Source organism: Lissotriton vulgaris, chromosome 6 (assembly GCF_964263255.1).
Source record: "Lissotriton vulgaris chromosome 6, aLisVul1.2, whole genome shotgun sequence".
NCBI classification, from domain to species: Eukaryota; Metazoa; Chordata; class Amphibia; order Caudata; family Salamandridae; genus Lissotriton; species Lissotriton vulgaris.
Genome location: NC_141694.1, coordinates 8,613,537 through 8,636,772, shown reverse-complemented (window position 1 = coordinate 8,636,772; position 23,236 = coordinate 8,613,537). Strand labels below are relative to the sequence as shown.

General features: G+C 51.0%; 1 protein-coding gene across 2 annotated transcripts in view; it reads right to left on the bottom strand.

Annotated features, from left to right (window-relative positions):
- The window catches only part of KLHDC3 (kelch domain containing 3), a 249,559-nt gene that overhangs the window by 113,317 nt on the left and 113,006 nt on the right, over positions 1 to 23,236 (bottom strand). For both annotated transcript variants that reach the window (XM_086925829.1, XM_086925830.1), the window contains exon 7: positions 22,421 to 22,507. In XM_086925829.1, coding sequence (XP_086781955.1) covers positions 22,421 to 22,507 — 87 coding nt within the window. The remainder of the gene's footprint in view (positions 1 to 22,420; positions 22,508 to 23,236) is intronic.

Genomic DNA, 23,236 nt, shown 5'->3' with positions numbered 1-23,236 from the left:
CAATACAAAATCGTATTAGTGCCCCTGGGGGTAAGGGGGACGTGCAGTCGTGAGGGTAGTGTGAGGGGGGAATTGGTGACAATAAAAGCACGTATTATTCAGACATTATCATAGGTTCAGTGTCAATTGGACAGCATAAAGATATTGAATCAGCTTGAAAGTTCACAATAGACATGCCCCTAAGTCCGTATTGTACAAAATTGGGGTAGGAGGAGGCTGTGTAGGAGCTGAGAAAGTCGACGTTTCGACCCAAGGGAAGCAGGAAACATTAAAATCCTTGCAGGTGGGTCTTCATCAGGACGGGAAGAGGGTGGCGGGGCAGGCAACCTAAATTCAAGTGAATATTTAGGATTTAGTAAATTATTGAAAGAACTGGGTACTCATTGAGTTACATAAGGGTATACACATTAGGCCAGACTAACCTGTTTGAATCAGTGTTGCTGAGTTAAATTAATTTGTTGGGGTCGATATAAGCATTTCATCCTAAGTAAAGAAATTAAAAAATGCCCATTAGTATTAGAAAAAGGGCGTGCTCATCTCAAGAGCTGGAGAAGAGAGAGTATCTCGGAACTTACTTGGAAGAGTAAAATACATATCCCACAAGGGTAATGAGGAACGAAACGATCCGGGTGCTGGACTGGGGACCACTCCAAATCTCGGAATAAAGGAGGACATATTTCAGATTGGAAATGGGACCGTTATAAGAATCACTGAAAGTCAAAAATACACAATGGCAGTGATCGGTAATGCTTACCGATTTGAGGGAAGTCAGTCTCGTGTCCCCGTGGAAAGGATGGATTAATCAGAATCCGTAACCTAGTACACAGAAAACGGGGAGCGCGTTAATTCTACTACTGTCGGCGAGGCAGGCAAACATAGATCAGGAAAAATGTCCGGAGCTATGTGGGAAGAAAGGCTTACCGGTCTAACGCAGTTTAATCGGAGCGCAACCTCTGCCTCGGCTGTCTCGAGGAGAACGCCGAACTTCCTGGTGTCTCCGTTGTCATGGCACCGAGGAGGTCACGTGACAATCGATAGCATGGAAAGACTAAGGAGTCGGTGGTCGTCTTAGTAACCCGTTGGGGGGTGAAATTAAATCGGTTTAATAAAACCGTGGTCGATTGAACATGAGCGGTAAAGTATTATAGTTAGTAAAGTGGGCCTATAAGGTATGGATAATCAAGGACATTTTCTTAAAAAGTTAGTCCGAGAAATCTCACCGTGTAAGAATAGTCACGTCCCTGAGGCTAAATTCCTTTGTCAATTGGACCAGATATACATTGCGCGTGGTAACATTACTGACATACAAGTTATGCAGAGCAGTGCTGGAATAATCAGGGCATTTTACAGTAAGACATATTTCAGAAATCAAAGTATGGTAGCACATGGGTATTGGTGCGCTAAGCTGTAGTCAGCATAAAGGACTGCGAACCTATCACATGATGGTTAAGGCAGTTTAGACAGTGCAAAAAATGGTCAGAATGTGGAGGTGAATTACCAAGCAGCGATTATGGTTCATTTATATTCACAATGCAGTTTAGCCAACCAGAAGGGCAATGTAAGGTCTCCATAACGGTGTATAGAACAATTTTACATAAACCATATTCATCATAATGCAGAGCCATCTATATTTGCAAAGATGCATACCTATCACATGGTGGTAGAGCAGTCTAAGTACGCAGACGATTGTGCATTACCAGAAGAACCCTGGACAGGTCGAGTTAGAGGTTTAAAGATCAGGGTAAGGTAGACCTGAAACAAAGCCAGCTCTCTTTTGAGAAGCCAGCGGACCGCACAAGAACCCACCTACCAACATGGCGACGGGCGGCCAGAACCAACCCACATCCGCAGAAGACACGGGCCAGCTGGGCCCCTTGCTGCAGGTGATGCGGGCAGGATTCAAGGCGTTGGACGTCTGTTTCAACACCTTAGACAAGCATATAGCTGACCTGGGGGCTAAACTCCAAGTACACGACAGACGCCTGGAGGTGGTGGAATCTCGAACATCCGACCTGGGAGATGGCATGGCTCAATCCCTGAAGAGGGTCGACAGGATGGAGAGAATACTGAAGGAAGTGGCAATCAAAAATGAAGATTTGGAGGCCAGGAGCCGCCGCAACAACATCCGCCTTGTAGGCGTACCGGAATCCACAGCGACTGGACGAATGGACAATCTGGTGGAAACCATCCTGGTGGACCTTTTTGGAAGAGAAGCGTTCACCCCAAGTTTCATAGTAAAATGCGCACACAGATCGCTCGGCCCGAGACCCAACCCCGGCCTTCCTCCAAGGCCCATCATCGCCAGGATAATGAACTTCCGAGATAGAGACACTGCATTGCGGATGGCCAGGAAAAAGGGGGAGCTCACCTGGCAAGGCTCCAAATTGTCTTTGTACCCTGACTTCACCACTATGGTGCAAGACACTAGGAGGACATTTCAAGGAGTTAAAGCCACCCTCAGGAACCTGGGATTGAAATACAGCATGTTATATCCCGCCCGGCTGAGTGTGGAAGTTAACGGTCGCTCCCGTATATTTGAAAACCTGGCGGAGGTACAGAAATTCTGCCACACTTATAAACTTACTAACAAAGGCCCATCCGACGCGGTCACTTCCTTCCCCCCTCTGAGTGGGTCTGATGCCAGTGCGGACCGGTTTCCTGCGTTCGGCCCCGGCTGAAAACATTCTCTAAAACATTATCGCCTCAAGTGTTCCTTAATAGCAACTTATCATAAATTAGAATTATTTGTCCTTGGTTACTAGACTGCTGGATAGCGAACGTCCCCCTATTTGGTGTCTACCTCTAAATTGTGTTATATCGCATTAACATGTACCCCATAAGTATAGTTTTACAAACATGCCGACTGTTTTGGGTACTGTGGGATATTATTGGCAATTGGATATTGCCTTTCGGACTGGGGCGGGAAGGCTGGGTGGGGGGAGGCGGGATGGGAATTGCTGTGTTTGCATTGCACCGAGTTCAGGTTTTATCCAGTTACTAACACATTGGCAGAGTACCGACATAGGCTGTTCTTCATTATCGCGAACATCGTGCAGTTATGGCGCAAATAGGTCACAATACAGGTCCCTCCAACATCACCCTGGCTACGTGGAACGTTAGAGGTTTGAACGACACTCGAAAAAGGCGACAGGTCCTGCATTATTTGACAACACAAAGAGGACATTGCATTGATACAAGAGACCCACCCCCCCCCCCCCCCCCACAGACCGGTTCCGATTTGCATCGTTGTGGGGCCCAAACTGTTACTTCACCAATTATAGCAATTATGCCAGAGGAACGGCCATCCTTTTTCATAAGCGACTCCCCTTCAAATGCCATTCTGTCGTACATGACGACTCCGTTAGATTTGTAATCGTGGAGGGCACACTTTTCTATTACAAGATTGCGTTAGGATGTGTTTACGGCCCCAACACTGACTTTCCTGATTTCTTTCATACCCTCTATGCGAAGTTACTACAATTGGGCTCCACACCCTTGTTACTGGGAGGGGATTTCAATGTTACATTTGACCCTATTTTAGACAGTACATCATCGGCCCTCGACACGAAACCAAGGGCACGCAAAGCCCTACATTCTTTGTGCGACCGCCTCTCATTAATGGACCTGGGGCGACACCACACATACACACTACACCGGTGCAAGTAATACTTGGACGCGGCTTGACTACTGGCTGGCCTCCCCTGAGCTCTCCAGATGGTTCCACAACATACAAACATTACCCAGATCTTACTCTTACCACTCTCCAGTGCTGTTGGGGTTGCTTATTCCCCGCCCAGAAGGGTGTGAACGGCAGTGGAGGTTCCCGGCTCGTGCACTAGATGACGAACAATTCAGGCAGGAACTATCTGTAGCCATAGAGGAATACTTTGACATAAATACGGACTCAGTGGACTCCGAAGCAGTATTGTGGGAGGGCTTCAAGGCTTACCTGAGGGGAATATGTATTTTAAAGAGTGCTGGGATACTTAGGGACTTACGAAACACACTTTCTCAATTAGAAACAGACCTGGCTGCGCTTGACGCTTGACAGAGGACGACTACTGATCCGGGGTATGTTATAAAGAGGACAGCTTTGCTCCTGCAGTATAGGGCGGTAGCTGACAAGGACATTTTATATATGGGTAAATATCATAGCGGCAAAGTTTACGGAGAGGGGGGTCGTCCCGGTAGGATCCTAGCTCAGATGCTTAGACCTCCCTATGCGAAATCCTATGTCACAGAACTACACTGCGCTTCAGGTCACACACTCACAGACCCCCTATTGATACAGGAGGAGTTCCTGTCCTACTTCAAAACACTATACACTACCAAGCTGGGTCCTGACCGCTCCGGTCAGGAAGAAAACCTTTCAGAAATAGCGTTAGTTTACTTAGAAAAATGTATGCAAGATTTCTTAGCAGAACCCATAACCACTGACAGCATACATGAGGCCATTGATGCCCTGACCACATCCACAGCCCCTGGATTGGATGGATTCACGCCAGAGTTTTACAAAGCATATAGAGACATTTTGACCCCACACTTGCTGGATGTTTACGCTGAGGCCCTGGAGACCCAGAGGCTCCCTCCTATCCCTGAGAGAAGCCGTAATAATATTACTCCCGAAACCCGGCAAGGATCCCCTCCAATGTGGCTCATACCGCCCGCTGTCATTATTAAATTTAGACTATAAAATACTAGCGAAAGCATTAGCATGCCGCCTCTCCCTACTCATGGAATCTATAATTTCCCCAGCCCAGTCAGGATTCATTCCACACCGGTCCACCGCTTTCAATCTTCGGACCTTGTTTAATACCCTGCACAGATTAGACCCGGAAACACCTGCAGCGGCGATCCTACTGGATACTGAAAAAGCTTTCGACTCCCTAGAATGGCCCTTTTTTCTCGCCTTAATGCAGCGCATGGGAATGCCCCAGGGCTTTATAGCAACTACGGCCTTGCTATACACACAACCTACAGCTAGGCTTCGACTAAACGGGAAGCTCTCTGCCCCCTGTGTCCTATCGCTCGGCACGCGTCAGGGATGTTATGTTATGTTATGTTAAATGTTAAAAATGCTTATAAAGCGCATGGCTACCCCAGTGACGGGGCGTCCCAGCGCTTGCAGACAACTTGAAAGTAAGATGGACTTTGAACCAGGGGGAGACGTGTAACGCCACTAGGAGCACTAGATAGAAGGGAACAACCAGGTTTTAATGAGTTTTCTAAATGACAGGTAGTTATTTGTAGCACGTGCCTCCGCGGGGATCGAGTTCCACAGTTTCGGAGCCAAATACCTGAAGGAGCGGCCACCAGCTCTGCTCCTTTGGATTTTGATGGTACAGGCAAGATGAAGGTCCGCCGAGCGGAGGGCACATGAGGGGACATAGGACGAACACAGACCTTGTAAAACTCGGGGGCCAGAGCTGTGAAGGATTTTATGCATTAGGCAGAGGGACTTAAATTGAATACGTTGTGTGACTGGAAGCCAGTGTAGACGCCGTAGAATATGGGACGTGTGACAGTATTTTTGGTAGGGCAAACAAAATGCGGGCAGCTGCATTTTGGGCTCTTTGGAGTCTGTTGATGGCTGTTCGATTAGAGCCCAGCATTAAGACATTGCAATAGTCTATATGCGATAAAACAAGGGCTTGGTCAATTGTCTGGCGTACAGGTGGTTCAAAGAAGCCCAAAATTGGTTTGAGCGACCGTAGGCGACCATAACACACGCCCGCCACTCTTTTTGCATGAGATTCTAGGGAAAGAGAGTCGTCCATAAGCACGCCCAACTTTTTTTACTTCCTTCTTAGGGATGGGAGGTGGACCTAACGTAGAGGGCCACCAGTGATCATCCCACTTGTTTGTTTCCCTGCCAATCAGGAGTACCTCAGTTTTTGATGAATTTAACTGCAGGCAATTCTTGGTCATCCATCTAGAGATGGCCAGAATATCGTCTTGAAATTTGGCTTGGTCCGTATCTGTGTCCTTCAAAAAGGAGAAGATAAGCTGCGTGTCGTCCGCGTATGATATTAATTGGATCTTACGTTCTCTGGCCAACACTGCCAGAGGGCGGACGTACACGTTGAACAACGTAGGGCTGAGCGCCGACCCCTGCGGGACACCGCAACTCAGCGGAAGCCTGCTGGATGAGTACGGTGGAGCATGGACCTGGAAGGAACGGTCAGATAGAAAAGACGCGAACCAGTCCAGGGCACCATCTCGGACTCCGATCTCCCATAGTCTTCTAAGTAGAATCCCATGGGAGACCGTGTCGAACGCCACACTCAAATCCAGCAGGATTAGAGCCGACGTGCCACCCAGATCTTGTGTTCCCTTAGTTGTTCAGTGACGGCCAGCTGGGCGGATTCCGTGCTGTGGTTAGGCCGGAATCCGTTTTGTGAGTCATCTAGAATCCCATTGCTCTCCAAGTAATTGGTCAACATGTCATTAACATGCGTTTCTGCCACCATGGCCAAATAAGGTAGCAGGGAAATCGGTCTAAAACTTTCAGGCCTGGAAGAATCCAACGTGGGCTTTTTTAGTAAAGGGACAACCTTGGCGTGTTTCCATGATTTAGGGACGGTGGAAGACTGAAAAGATCTATTAATCAGCTCCCGACCCTCTGCCAAGATGGAATCCTGGAACAGGTTGAACATTTCAGGTTTAACGGGGTCTTCCGGCGACCCAGACTTGACTTTAACAGCCAGAAGTTTCATATTAGCCTGTGTGATGGAAGGGAGGGAGTGAAGAGAGAAGGGAAGTTCCGAAGAGTCTGGGGATTGGTGAGGGGTCGAGACAGACCCATCAGACCCAAAAGAGTTATAAATCCCTTGGACTTTACTTACGAAAAAGCAAGCAATCTCTTCACATTGCAAGTCAGATGTTATCGTGCAATTGGGATCCTCTGGTGGTTTATTCAAGTCCTTCACTAAAGAGAAGATGGTTTTAGATCGATTTGTGCTCACACTGATCTGGTCCGTAAAATAGGCAGCTTTAAATTTCTTTATAAGTTCATGGTAAGCTTTGGTAGCGGATCTGAAGGTGGCTTTCGCCTGGGGGTCATACGATCGTCTCCAGATGCGCTCTAGTAACTTACATTGCTTTTTCTGTTCGGCCAGTGCCACAGAGTACCAAGGGTGAGAATGCTCGCGCTTGGGCCTGGACAGTTTCTTGGGGATGAGGTAGTCAAGTGATGTATTGACCCAGTCTCTGTATGCTGTATCAGCTGCCTCCAGATCCTCTGGCCAGTCTGGGCGGGAGTTTTTCAGTCTGGTCTCGAATATGGCCCCCTTTCCCCTTTGTTTATCTTAGCAATGGACCCCTTGATTAGACACTTCCAAGAAAAACACCTCCACAGAGCCATGGTATTTAGAACAGGCCCATTATTAGTCTCACTATATGCAGACGACAATTCTATATGTCCACGACCCCCAAACAAATCTTGACCCGCTACTTAGAGAGATCCTCCGATTTGGTAAGTTTTCCGGCCTGAGGATCAATTGGCGTAAGTCAATCGTCTTCCCTCTCACAACAGGGACGACCCGTTGGACCTCGGAATTCTCATTAGACTGGTGCGCTGACTCAGTGAAATATTTAGGAATCGACCTTCATCGCGATACCGAGCAGATTGTGCACCACAACCCTTCCTCAAGCGCCTTGAGACCCTATGGGTATGTAGCGCGCTATATAAATTTCTGACTTGACTTGACTTGAGACACAAATTGACTCCTGGCTCAAACTTCCACTCTCCATGGCGGGACATGTAGCCTTGATAAAAATGGTAGTCCTCCCCAAATTTCTATATTTATTTCAGAACATTCCAGTCCCACTCACCAACAAGTTTTTCAGTGCTCTGCGGTTCCTACTGATCAAGCTAGTTTGGGGGAACAAGACACCCAGGGTGCAATGGCAAGTGATGACTCTTCCCTATGACCGGGGTGGATATGGGGTACCTAATTTGCACTTATATTATCTAGCGGCGCAAGCCAGGTTCGCGCGTGCCTGGTACCATCCCAATGCTAGGATTACCTACCTCCACCCCGAATCGGACTTTGTCCTCCCTGCCACACTGGCCTCCGTTCTACCTACTGGTATCCCCCGAGACCCCAAAGATATACAGCCAGTTTACACCACCAGTTGGGCATGGTTAAGCTAAGTAGAATCACCCACACGCAAATTCTATATTCCTCCTCCCTTCCCCTACCAAATGCTCACTTATTACATATAACCAGCGAAACGCTAGTCCAAAAGACCTGCACCAAATTCAACTTCCACGCACTGGGGGATCTCTTTTCCGCTGGCCATATCTTTGATCTGGAGGATCTGTCCACATTTTTGGAGGCTACATTCATGGACAGGTTTGTACTGACCATGCTGCGCGCAGCACTACGAGACAAGTTTCCAGACGATCCCTGGAACCACCTTCATTTCCCCCCCTAACATTGGTGATAGACAGCAACAAGGGGCTACATCTCATATCGCAGCTATATAGGGCTTGCTCCACTGCGATGCCAGTGGACGACACGAAAGTCTGCTCTGCCTGGGAGTCCGACCTGGGCAATTCAAATACGGGGTGCCTTTGGATTTTCCCTTCGCGTGTGAGGAGAGAGACAGACTTTCGTTGCCTCCAGCCCTGCTAACTCTGCTACCTTTCGCGACACCCGCTTCGCGGGTGCCGCTCATCTGCCCTGTGACCCTCTGCTCCCTGGTGTGAGCGGCTCCACAGCCGGTGGAGAGATAACGCGCTCCCAGGTCGAGTTAACTTAAAAGTGCACAGTGCGTGGAGCCTACCGGGGGACTGCGAGGACCAGCAGCCCCAGCTCTTCACAGCTGCTGCCTCTTCCCCCGGCGGCCACGCCCCCAACCTTCTTGTACTTCATTGGCCTCAGCACCACCGCGACGCGGGACGCGCGCGGGACGGAGCACGAGGCGAAGACCGGGCAAAGAGCGGGCCGTTTGAGGCCGTTCGAGTACGTGAGAGTCCGGTCCGGGCCCCCCCTCTTTGCCTGTATCCAAAGGTCTCTGAACCATTAGTAAAATGTGTACACGGGAAACCAGGAGCAAAACTTCTTCACTAGCTGCATCCGGGGCTGTTAAAGGCCCTATTGACACTTACTTTGCTAAAGCTGGCTCCCTTTTGATTGAGGAAATCGAGGTTCTGGAGCGCAGAATCTCACAAGAAATAGACAGGGTAAGGAGATCTTCAATGGGCCCTATGGCCCAAGCTAGAACCCCAGAAAACAGATCTGGTCTTCCAAACAGCCATAGCACAGACCAGGCAACATGTCCACTCCCAGTCACTAATCCCACCAACCTCGAGCTCACTATTGAGGTCCCGAGTGACTTTGAGGACATGAGCCTTATGGCCCTACCTAACACCCAAATTCCCCAGCTTATAACCACAGAGAACATTGAGACAGCCAAAGTTATAGGAACCAACTTAGATAGCAATAGGGAAGGGGCTATTCCTAAAAAGAAGCAGGGGCTTCAAAATAAAGAAGATCATAGGACCAAAACTCCGAAATCCAAGCAAGTCAGAGGCAAAAGGGAGGAAGGTGCTTCCTCTGACCCTATGGTGAATATATCAGGACCGCCATCTCCCCCTAGAATGATCAATACAACCTCACTACCACAACTCAGCAGCAACGCACCACTAGACACTACCTCAGACGACATCACTTTAGAGGATATAGGCACACTAGTTAGGTCTCTGCTGAGCCCCCTTGAGGCAAGACTTATCAAGATCGAAGCTAGACTAGTTAGCATCGAAAAGGCAACCGTGCAACTTGCCGACTCAAGGAAAATTGTTAACAGTGGGACCAAAACAACAAGAGAGGGACCAGGACCAAAATCCACCAAAGGCAATGGTCCTCCCACAACAATAATTAATAAGCCCCCACAAACCAACCCCAAACCCTCACAACCTGCACCAATCAACGCTCCGGCATCACTAGTTGCAAACAAGGCCCCTATCCCTACCGAACAAACGGCAACTGATACCCCAAAATCAACCCTTCCACTGAAAGATAATATCCCGCCTCCGGCTAAAGCTAAGAGAGATCCTCCTACTACTGGAGAGAAACCTAATACTACTCCCAAACCTAAATCCATAAACCTCCCCCCAGAAGCAGCACCCTACACTCTAGTTCTGGCGGGGGTTCCTGAACTAAATTCCACCACATTTGAATCCACCACTTCACTCAAAAACACAGGATTTTGCTAGCACCATCCAACCATTACCCCTCTCATTTTTTTACCCCTCAAATCTGTATAACCTTGAGGACCACAGGTGGAGGTACCACCAGGAGTTGCTGGAGGGTTGGGAAAACTGTTACAGGGAGAACAACAACTATCCGTCACACAGGGAAAGACCAACAGAGCAGTTCCTTACATATGGGGATGAGGCCGGCTGGGAAACTGTCACAAGAAGGAGGGGGGGAGGTGGTGGACACAGGAGGGGAATTCCAGGGCCACATAGAATACACTACCCCGCCTATTTATCTACCCATAACCGATACAGCAGTCTTGAAATGGTAGACTGACATGCGGTTGATGAGGGGAGCGCAACTCAAATATCTCCCATAAATGAGCCCAAATTCGCCACAGCTGCTGATACTTATTTTTTACCACCTGGCACAGTTGATCCCAGACAGGTCCCAAGCGTTACGCCTTCCTCTCCTTCCCCTGATAACAGACCCAAGGGTGCGTTCCTCGTCCCCACAAATCCACGGCCGCCCCACGAGTGTACTACTACCAACTCGGTTTTTATGGGCACGGCCTCCACCCAACCACTAGAAATAACAGTGATTTCTTGGAATGTGGCAGGCCTTGCTAGCAAAATAGATTGCACAGAATGGGGTACATACATCAGATCAAAAAATATAATTCTTCTACAAGAAACGTGGGCGCGCGAAGAAACAGCATTCCCGGGTTTTGCCTCCTTCTTTAAAGCAGCTAAATGGGGGGGGAGGGGTAGGCCATCTGGGGGACTAACTACATGGGTAGCCACGGACTTAGGTTGCCAAGCTACTTATTTAGAGACCGCTTCTGATGATCTATTGGCTGTCTCACTTGAGTGGCCGGACTCATCGAAGTTGCTAGTAATCAATATCTACTCAAGGCCGGTTCCAATGCACAAAGAATCTGGCACAGTGGATGAGCTAGCCAAGCTCTTAGAAGGAATCCCAAGCGAACTTGCTTGCCTGGTAGGAGGCGATTTCAATGCTCAATACGAACCACTGCCTGGGCTACATGATGGTCCTTCCCTGGAGGAAGATTCATATTGGCTAATACCTGAGACGGTGGCACCACCCCCACGGGCCTGGACTCCTTTAGCCCTACAGATAACTGCCCTCACCCTCAACCTTGGTTTAAGGGCATGCAACGGTCGTACCAAATCAGACACACCAAGTACCCATACTTTTAATAAACCCGGCAGCGAATCCAGATTGGACTATATTATGGTCAAACTGTTTATGTGGCCTGCAATAGCCGACTTTAAAGTCACCCCTAGATTAGACAGTGACCACAATTCCCTGGAACTGACTTATTCCCTGCCTGGGAGAGAGGCAATAATCAATGGGTCGGACAAAGATAAAACGGGCCTCCTACTTGAAAATAATCGTAGGAAGGTCAAGTGGGAGAAACTGGCCAGTAACCCAGAACGAATATCCCGGCTATATGAAAGGATAATCCCATTACTGGAGGATGCCTTCCAGCTAGGAACTAGGGTCTTAGACGATGCTACTAGAGGAGAGCTTGCACTAATACATGCAGGCATCATCACCACCCTAGAGCAGGACCTATTCTCATCTGCAAGGCAAAGGAATGGCCCTAAACCGAAGACATCTTGGTATAATGCCGCTTGCAGGGAAGCCAAGGCCCACTTGCTACTTGCTATAAAGGAACACCATAACAAAGATGAAATCCGCGCCAGGAGAAGATCATATAAAATCCTCCTGGAGAACGCAAGGGCAGAATGGGACCACGATTACTGGGAAAACCTCACTAATGCATTAACAACTAGAGATTCCTGTAAATTTTGGCGCGTAGTGGCGAACGGCACGGAGGATTTATCTTCCGCAATAGAGCCCAATATAGCCCCCACGGTATGGCAGACCCACTTTGAGGCCCTGTACGCAGAGGGTGGGGGTGAACAGAACAGAGATGGTCCCACAATTTCATCCTGTCCCACTAGGGTTGTTTTCACCGAAAAAGAAGTGAGGGACGCCATTAAAGGCCTAGCTGCCGGAAAAGCCCCAGGACTTGATGGGGTGCCCGGGGACCTGTTTAAGCAGGAACCCGGGATATGGGCACCCTATCTTACACTAATATTCAATGCCATTGCGGGGGGACTGGAGGTGCCCGATACTTGGAGTGGAGCAGAGGTGGTCCCAATTTACAAAAAGGGATCCCCCCTGCTCCCTTCCAACTATCGTCCTATCAGTCTAATCGACATATCCCAAAAATTGTTCGGTAGACTGATTCTGAATCGACTGCAGGCCTGGACCGAAGAAATGGAATTTTTGTCCCCTTACCAGGCAGGATTCAGGGAGGGTGTATCAACCATAGACCAAATCTTCAGGTTAAATCTCCTCTACTGGAGAACAGCTGTAATCAAGGGCGGCAGTCTATATACCATCTTTGTAGACCTACGTGCCGCCTTTGATTTGGTTCCCAGAGCGAGGCTATGGAGAGTCATGGAAGAGTTGAATGTCCCTACTGACATCCTGACAATCCTGATGAGACTCCACCACAACAACTACGCTCGCGTAAGGTGTGGCAAAGGTGGCAAACTAACCGAAAGGTTCCCCGTTCGCAGAGGTGTGAGACAGGGTTGCGTGCTCGCACCGACCCTGTTCTGCATCTTTGTGAATGGGGTTATTGCCCACCTAAACAGGATCCCCAACTCCGATGCCCCAAAATTGACCGGCAGCAGGGTGCCTGCAATCATGTTTGCAGACGACACCCTGCTGCTGTCTAAATCCCCCATGGGGATTCAGCGCATTTTGGACGGTTTTCTAGACTTTTGTAATGATCGGGGATTGGAAATCAACCCCCAAAAAACTAAGTTCATGATCCTGAACCCCAACCCCCAGAATCGAGCCCCACCCAGGCTAGGCACAACACAACTGGAACGTGTGCACAATATTGAATATTTGGGGATCACGTTAAACGAACATCTATCGTGGACGTCTCATCAGGCCAAAGTGACCATCAAACTGGCACAGTTGGCGGGTGGCACTATGCGCCTGGCGAACAAATCCTTTTTTCGTCCAATAACCCCAATTATTCACATATATAAAACTCAAGCACGGGCGGGTGTCACATATGGGGGTGAGCTCTGGGGTCACACTCATCTCCCAAAGTTACAGTCCACCGAAAATAAATTCCTGAGACAGGTCACTGCCCTCCCCCAGAGCACTCCATTACTCCCCCTCAGATTAGATCTGGGAGTAAGACCAATAACAGAGGAGCTAGGTCTTAAACCCCTAACCTTTTGGAGGCGTTTGTGGTGCAGCCCCGATCTCTTAAATTACAGAGAGGAACTCCAGGAATTCTTGCAGCTGCGGAATGCCACGAGGATCCCGTGGCTGACCAATGTCAAGGGAAGGCTCGAGGATCTGGGCTACCCGGAACTATGGACGGATCCTTCCAACTCCTGTACAAAGATTTCAAAGAAGGTACTCGCGAGTGCATACTACGAACTGATGCTCACAAGAGCTATCAACGACAGCCGTGAAGGATCCCTGACACACTTATTCCTGAAAGCGAAAGACTCTTACTGCCTCGAAAGTACTCTTGATGCGATCTCCCCTCTGCTAACGAGGAAACTATTCCTTCAATGGAGATACGGATGCCTCCCTCTAGCATTTTTTACAGCGTCTTGGTCTCCTTGCTCCACCGTAGCAACTTGCCCTGTCTGTGCTCATCCGAAGGAGGATGAAGTTCACACTGGTTTCTTCTGCAAGGGCTACGAGAGGAGCAGGAAACGTTGGTTAGTCCCGTTACTCAGGAACTTGGGCTTCAGATCCTTCCAACCTGCCTATAGAGTCTTAAAAACAGATCTTTCTCCTATTGTTGTCTTTGCACTTTCAAAATTTTTAACCTCCCTGTGGTTTACTCGTAGTCGTGTGCTGAAAAGACTTGTATAACAGACCCCCTGATAGACTTTAGCACAGCACACTGTACCCTCTGTTCTCCTTTTAATGTATTTTAATGTCTTAACGATTGGATCACATCGTGTTTAATACGTTTTTAACTGTGTATATTCTGTTATGTATCTTTTATGATCTGTGATCGAAATAAAGATTTTTGAAACGAAACGAAATACGGACGAGGAATGGCTAGCCTGCTGCAGGGTCACTGGAACGGTATAGTTGAATAGCAAACATAAGCTGATACACTTCAAATCTCTGCGTAGACTTTATGTTACACCCGCTAGAACACACAAGATAGACCCATCCAGACCGCATTCCTGTCAGCGTTGCCAGGCCCCACATGCAGACTTCTCGCATCTGGCTTGGAGCTGCCCAAGGATCCATGATTTCTGGGTGGAAGTCCATAAGCTTCTTAGCAAAATGATTCACATTCCGTTGGAACCTATGCCCGAGATGGCGCTGCTGGGGTATGTGGTACAAATTCCTTTGAAGGTTCCTAGATTTCATGCCATCTCCTTACTCCTAGCCAAAAGGGAAGTTGCAATATTTTGGGGTAGTAAGAGAGCACCAAAGACAACGGGATGGTTACAAAGCATAGTGACTTGCACAACAAAAAGTGATATATATGCCAGTACTGTTCCGACATCTTCTAGACCCAGGGATATCTGGGGGTCTTTCCGAGCAGCAAGCCCGTCCTACACAACAAGAGCAGGGTCTGGGGCCAACGGGTGTGGGTTGAAGGAGATGCTGCATTCATAACGTGAGTGTGTACATCCTGCATAGTATGATACGAGGTGCCAAAGTTATAGTTGGAACTCCGTGGACTTCTGGAGAGTCGGGAGAGGTTGCCTTGAACTGTAGGTCTGTCATGTTAACTACTGGGATTTTGGAATGTATCCGTTGAGATGTGATCACGGTTGCACTGTCATATTGTGCCTTGATGAGTATACTGAACTGCCCTTGTCGAGATGTACTTGATATGTAATATAATTGAACTCTGTGCTCTGCTTTGCATTTTCAAAAGGACGATGCTAGAAGCCCCTTACGTGACCACAAAAGGAGCAAAAGGCGGACGTCGGCTGGAGAAGAGCTATGGAAAGCCCCAAGGACCTGGCCGAGCTCTGCTATCCTTGAAGTGCTCCAGGGCTCAGTCCGCCTTGTGTCTGAAGAGACAGGAGACATCAAAGGGCATGTCCATAAACGATACTTGGACATCCCCTGGAAAGCCAGGCATGGCGCCCTAAATCCACCTACAAAGAAACCGCCTTGTGAGACAGTCGTGTCCAGCCCACGTGTGATCGAGAACTTGGCTGCATCTCTCACGTCTGCCATAGCTCAGGAGAATATGATCCGAGCTTCCTCCGTGACCATCGGCAGAACCTGGCCAACAATCTCACAGTGCATGGAAGTAACGCCTCAACAGGCAGACCGTGTTCACGGACCGAAGTGGCAGGCTAATGCAAAAAAACATGTTCCTGCCTAGGTTGTCCAGCCTCTTGGATTTTCTATTTGTTGTGGTGTTAGGGAATGCCTCAGGATTTACACAGGAAGTGGAGGCTTGGTCTACCAAGATCTCTGGGTAGGCTGTTGAGTGAGGAAATGAGGGTCTCCTAGGGCGGTCGCTGGCGGCAAGCAATTGTCCTGTTCAGAGGAGCGCCAGTGCTGGGCTTGGAGTAGCTCCCAAGCAGAACGTCGGTAAGGTCTTCATAAAATGGGAGAAGCGGTTCAGAGGGGATCACTTCCAGCTGAAGCACCTCTGTCTAGGTCAAGACATCAGTCTAGACAGCCAATGAGGGCAGGCTAAGGTATAGAACCTCAGTCGCCCTTCTCACCACAACAAAAGAAGCTCCCTCCCTCGTAGCCAGAGTAGGAGAGACCATGCCAGTATCTGGGGAGGCGTCCAGTCCACTGGCACCCGTCAGCTCCTCACACCAGTCCATGTTGAGGTCAAGAGATTGGTATTCCTCAGGGTCCAGTGGCCCCTCCCAATCTTTCCCTAATCCATAGGAATAGGACACAGGCTCCGGTCTGGAGGGTACGGCTCCAGTCGACACTCGGAATCAGGGTCAGGCAATGCCCCTCTGGCTCTGTCGAAGTCAGGGTTGAGAATGGGGTTGGTGCCCGGAGCGTCGACATAGGGACCGGCACCAGGGAAGGTCGAGGCAGTGTGCAAAGTGCCAGTCCAGACCCATCTGTGGATCCAAGGAGCACAACTGGTACTGGGGGCAGACACGCTGGCATGGTATGAGTAGGGGGCCTCCTGAACTCGCAGGACCCTAAGGCGCACCAGTGGTGTCAGTCTGGCCAAATATGAGGTGCAAAGCCTCATCGAATTTCCAGTTGGATGCTCCCGGAAACTCTGGGAGGTGCGGAGCAGGCCCAAGCGCAGGCTCAAACTGGGGAGCCAGCCCTTTAGAGACTATGCTCCCTCGTCGAATGACTTCGTAGGACGGGGTGAAGTAAAAGACCTTTTCAACTTCTTACTCTTTTTCTTCTTGTTGGACTTACACGGAACCCTTGACAACTTCAACTGCAACGGAGATCGATGGCTCAGCAACTGATCCCGGGATCATTCTCTCGACAAGGATCGAGACCATTGCAGCGTCGCACTGCAAAGAACTTGGGGTACTGCTCCCTCAAGGCCTTGAAGTGCATGGTCCAACAGTCAACGCAGGTCTCTGCATCATGGTCACGCTCAAGGCACCAGAGGTAAACAAGATGCGGGTCCGTCGCTGGCATCTATCGGTGACCGAGGCCGCCGGGCTTGAAGCCAATTTACTAAGAGGACATCCCTGCCACACAAGTAGAAAGATCTAAAAAAACTTCAACAGAAACTCGTAAAAAAAGGTCAGTCAAAATTTGTGAGAAGTTGGCCTGGCATATGCTGTCCACTAATTAAAGTGGGCACCTTGCACCAGTCCAAACGACCCTTATGATGGTAGGTTAAAGACAACCTTTAATGAAAGCTATCTAAGTGGTAGCTGATAAGAGCAGCCTTCAGGCTAAGTCTTCCAAAAATGAAAATCAGCTTGTTTTAACAGTCTATAATCTCTTGAATAACTAAATGAAAGGAGATCCACACAGTGGAGAAGTGTGGCTCAGGGGTTAGAGGCGGCAGACCCGGAAGCTGAGATCGGCCCTGGACCAGGGTTCAATTCCCTGCCTCGGCGGGTCTTGGGCTAAAAAATTCCACGGTCTCGATAATTCTCGCTCCGGTGCCTTCTCGACTCACGGGTTCACGCTCTGCGACTCTGGGCAATAGCTTGCTTAATCTCCACAACGGCCCCTCGCGGCGGGATGCCTGGCTTTCACCTTGTGGATACCCTGCTCGACACAGGGGAAAACCAGGACGGGTTCCCTAAGCAAGTGCCAGGACGCCCTTTGGGTGACAGGTTGCGCTATATAAGTACACCTACATTTACATGTACAAGGTGTGTATATAAATATATAATATATGTATTTATTTCTAAACACTCCCTACTAACCTCTTTATGAGATTAGAGCACAAAGCACACAATATTAAATCAATAGAACGTCGTTAGTAAATAGCACAATACACAGGGGGCTCCAGGGGGAGGTGGCTCTGTATATACTGGACCAAAGTAAGGTTCAGTGTCTATAGAGTCCAAGTGTCCCGAGAGGTTTGGCAGAGGCTAAACTTAGATATAACCTTACTCTCTAAAGTGGTGGCTTGGTCGAGCAGTAAGGCAGTATCAGAGGACAGTGTAAAGCATTTGTTGAGTGTGCGCCGGGGGGCGCCGGGTGCAGGGGTGTCTTGACGTCGGGAAATCCTACCCTCTGCTGGTCGCGGTTGGAGGGGTCCCTGGTTCTGAGTCTGTCTGGGCCATCGAGGAGGGTCCTTGGGCACTGGATTCCAGGTCAGAATCGCAGGGGGACGTCCCCAGGGTCTTTGTTCACTCGGGCACAGGCCGGGCTCGGCGGGTGGAGAATGGGCTGGATTCGCAGTTCCTGGCTGGCACCAGGGGTGTTGCTGTTGGAGCAGATCCACTGCTCGTAGGAGTGCCAGTCTCCAAGAGGGTCAAGGCAGACAGGTCCTCCTGGGTTCTTGAGGTTGCTGTCCGCAGGAGACGCTGGGTTTTAGAAGGAGCAGGTTCAAGGATCAACAGGCCGGTAGAGCTGGGGCTAAGTCAGTTGGTGTCGTCCTCTTGTTAGCAGTTGCATGGCGGGTCCTCTTCTCCTTGATCTTCTTTCTTGTTTTTCAAATCGGGATCTGAGGAAGGAAGGTTCAGGGTGCCCCTAAATACTACATTTAGGGGCGTTACAGGTAGGGTAAGGGCAGGGACCAATGGGTCCTTGTCCTGGGGCGAGTACACCTCCTCTCCTGTGGGAGGGGGCAGGAGCCTATCTCTGATTGGGCAGGGCTCTCCTTCCTCGAGCTGGCCAGAGCCCGGAGTTGTGCTTCACCTCACCTCTCCCACCTGAGGGGTGGAGTTGGCACAGGCTGGCACACCCCCTTTTCGTAGGGTTTCCCGCCAGTCTTCCCGCCAGAGTGGGGGTCAGAACCAGTGGGGGCCAGTTGCTGAGTACAGCAAGTGGTCTGGAGAAGCTCACAAGGGCTGCAGGCCTTTGGAGCTTCCCCTGTCCATCCCAGGGAGGAGACATAGCACCTCGCCCAGGATGTGCATTGTTGCAAGCCCAGGAGAGTGGGGGCTCTCCTACCCAGGGGTCCAGCAACACGTCTGCTGTGTGGCAGCCTAGGCAGCCCCTTAGACAAGACGTGGATTGTAGGTTAGGTTCAAGGGCCACTCTAAGTTGCCCTCTGTCGTGCATTTGGCATTAAATCCCACACTGGCATCTGTGTGGGTTTAATGTGCTGAGAAGTTTGGTACCAAACTTTTCAGTCTTCACTGAAGCCATTATGGTGCTGTGGAGTTCGTAATGACAACCTCCCAGCACCATATACTCCTAATGGCATCACTGCACTTACAGTGCCCAGGAATGGCCCATGCACCTATGCCCACACCACTGGCATAGAGGACCCAGCTAGAAAGGTGACTGAGGTATGCCAGGGCAGTGGGTTTGTGGGCATGGCACACAGGGATGTGTGCCATGTCGACCCTTTGTTTAGTTCTGCACCAAAACACTCAGCCTGCAAAAGCAGTGTGCAGGAGTCAGGGTACTGGGGGGTGGGGGCAGTGTTTGGATCCAACACCAACAAGTCTTGGCAATGGCAACCCACGCGGGCAGAGGAAACCGGTTACAGTGAGGACCAGCAAGGTCCTGGCGACTCTGAAAGCACTGGAGAGTCAGGGACGTCTGGAGCAACTAGGCAAGCCCAAGGAAAGTCAAAGTTACCTTCACAGGGACCCACAGGTCAATGCGAAGGGACCTCGAGCTGAATCACGAAATACCAGCCCACGGAAAACTCGTGGGCGTGTAGGCTGGAAATCTTTGGTGGAAATACTGCTATGGGGCAGGACTACACATAGCCCAAAGCACAGCATTAGGGGTCACCAAAAAGCATATGCTGCATCAAAAGTACACAGTGCACAGATGTTCGGGTTGCACGGTCCCCACGAGGGATACAGGTCTCAGAATTGCTGAGAGGTCAGATCAACCCAAGGGACGCTCGGGAACCCACCTCCTGTGTTGCAGAAATCTTTGGAGTCCTCAGGAGCTCGGGAGATGCAAACCGGTTAGAGCTGCTGCAGGCGAGTAACTCCTTTACTCCAAGGGAGATTCTTCTGTCGTCCAGCGAAGTGTAGATCGTGGAAGTACTTGGTTTCTGCTTGCAAAGTTCAGTCCAGGTAAAATCCAAAGTCCTGTTGTCAGGGTTCCTACTTTACACCCAAGGAAGGGGTTGGACAAACTCTGGGGACCCACCTATGGGAGGGTCAGGACACGGAGTTGGTTACACCCATGTCCTTTGTCCAGTTTTGCCCCAGAGCAGGAGCAAAAGGCTCCTGCAACCGGTTTGAGCTGGACTATGCACAGAGATACCAAATGTGCCCCCAGTGCAGACTTCAAACACTCTTGGAGTGCACCCACCCAGCCCCAATACACTAAAGCCTGTCTGGGAGGTGGTCACACCTCCCTGTGACAGGAAACCTATTGTCAAGCCTTCCTCTGCCTTCTTGCTGCTGAGCCAAGCTCGAGCAGACTCGTGTCTGTGGCTGGCAGCATACATTTTGTGATGCCAGGTCGAGAAACTGGTACCGGGTGTACTGGTGATTCACATAAGTCTAGAAGTTACTGGCGGGGAGGTATGATTCCAAGGTGTTTGACACCAAACACGACATGTTTCAGGGCAGCCGTTTTAAAGTTAGCATTTAATGCACTTAAATATATATAGGTGGCTGCATCACTAACAACCCCAGAAAATAGGCTCCGAAGGCTGCTGATTGGCTCTGCTCATGCAGGGGCACCCTCTCACATAAAACCCAGCACCCTGCCTTCAGGATTGATCAGGCCTGCCATAGGGACGACTGATAGGTGTATATTTGCAGTGATTTAAAATAGGTCACAGCCGGCAGTGCACACGGGTCACAGCCAGCAGCACACACGGGTCACAGCCAGCAGCGCACACAAGTCACAGCCAGCAGCGCACACAAGTCACAGCCAGCAGCGCACACAAGTTACAGCCAGCACCGCACACAAGTCACAGCCAGCAGAGCACACAAGTCACAGCCAGCACCGCACACAAGTCACAGCCAGCAGCGCACACAAGTCACAGCCAGTAGCGCACACAAGTCACAGCCAGCAGCGCACACAAGTCACAGCCAGCAGCGCACACAAGTCACAGCCAGCAGCGCACACAAGTCACAGCCAGCAGAACACACAAGTCACAGCCAGCAGCGCACACAAGTCACAGCCAGCAGCGCACACAAGTCACAGCCAGCAGCACACACGGGTCACAGCCAGCAGCGCACACAAGTCACAGCCAGCAGCGCACACAAGTCACAGCCAGCAGCGCACACAAGTCACAGCCAGCAGCGCACACAAGTCACAGCCTGCAGCGCACACAAGTCAAAGCCAGCAGCGCACACAAGTCACAGCCTGCAGCGCACACAAGTCACAGCCAGCAGCACACACGGGTCACAGCCAGCAGCACACACGGGTCACAGCCAGCAGCACACACGGGTCACAGCCAGCAGCACACACAAGTCACAGCCAGCAGCGCACACAAGTCACAGCCAGCAGCGCACACAAGTCACAGCCAGCAGCGCACACAAGTCACAGCCAGAAGCACACAAGTCACAGCCAGAAGCACACAAGTCACAGCCAGAAGCACACAAGTCACAGCCAGCAGCGCACACAAGTCACAGCCAGCAGCGCACACAAGTCACAGCCAGCAGCACACACAAGTCACAGCGAAGCACAGAGGTCGCAGTCTGCAGTGCGCACCGGTCGCAGCCGGCTTGGTGCGCCGGTCACACTCATCAATCTGCCAAGGTCACACTCGTCAAGCTGCCAAGGTCACACTCGGCAAGCTGCCCCGGTCACACTCGGCAAGCTGCCCCGGTCACACTCGGCAAGCTGCCCCGGTCACACTCGGCAAGCTGCCGGCAAGCTGCCCCGGTCACACTCGGCAAGCTGCCCCGGTCACACTCGGCAAGCTGCCCCGGTCACACTCGGCAAGCTGCCCCGGTCACACTCGGCAAGCTGCCCCGGTCACACTCGGCAAGCTGCCCCGGTCACACTCGGCAAGCTGCCCCGGTCACACTCGGCACGCCGCCCCGGTCACACTCGGCACGCCGCCCCGGTCACACTCGGCACGCCGCCCCGGTCACACTCGGCACGCCGCGCCGGTCACACTCGGCACGCCGCGCCGGTCACACTCGGCACGCCGCGCCGGTCACACTCGGCACGCCGCGCCGGTCACACTCGGCACGCCGCGCCGGTCACACTCGGCACGCCGCGCCGGTCACACACTGCAAGGCGCACCGGTCACACTCGGCAAGGCGCACCGGTCACACTCGGCAAGGCGCACCGGTCACACTCGGTATGGCGCATGGGTCGCAGCAGCACACACAGGTCACAGGCACCATATTCACCAGTCTTCAACTTCACCAGCGCAACACAGTCGGCCGCACGACACATACAGAGCCAACACACCCCACCACCTACGCTCCTCTTTGTTATTAACATAAGAAAGAGTGCTTTCAGTGATGCAAGTACTGACTACTATATAAGCAGCAGAGCACACTACTACAAAGAGCGCTGCGCTGGGACGCGACTGACATCTTTATAAGCAGCAGAGCTCACGGCAGCAGAGAGCGCTGCGCCGGGACATGTCTCACCTGGACTAAACTTCCACAGGTCGTGGAAGTGCCGGTTCAGCCGCGCGTTGTAGCCACCAAACACGTAGAGCTCCCCATTGTAGGCAACTGTAACGAGAGACAGTCAGTCATGAGTGAGACGTGAGGTACGACAACCAGAGAGACAGCAGAGCAGAAATCATACCCCTCTCCACCCCAGCAGAGATCAAACTCCTCTCCACCCGAGATCATACCCCTCTCCACCCCAGCAGAGAGCATACCCTCTCCACCCCAGCAGAGATAATACCCCTCTCCACCCCCAGCGGAGATCATACCCCTCCCACCCTCAGCAGAGATCATACCCTCTCCACCCCCAGCAGAGATCATACCCCTCTCCGCCCCAGCAGAAATCATACCCCTCTCCACCCCAGCAGAGATCAAACTCCTCTCCACCCGAGATCATACCCCTCTCCACCCCAGCAGAGAGCATACCCTCTCCACCCCAGCAGAGATAATACCCCTCTCCACCCCCAGGAGAGATCATACCCCTCCCACCCTAAGCAGAGATCATACCCCTCTCCACCCCAGCAGAGATCATACCCTCTCCACCCCCAGCAGAGATCATACCCCTCTCCGCCCCAGCAGAGATCATACCCCTCTCCACCCCCAGCAGAGATCATACCCCTCTCCACCCCAGCAGAGATCAAACCCCCCTCCACCCCAGCAGAGATCATACCCCTCCCACCCTCAGCAGAGATCATACCCCTCTCCACCCCCAGCAGCGATCATACCCCTCTCCACCCCAGCAGAGATCAAACCCCCCTCCACCCCAGCAGAGATCATACCCCTCCCACCCTC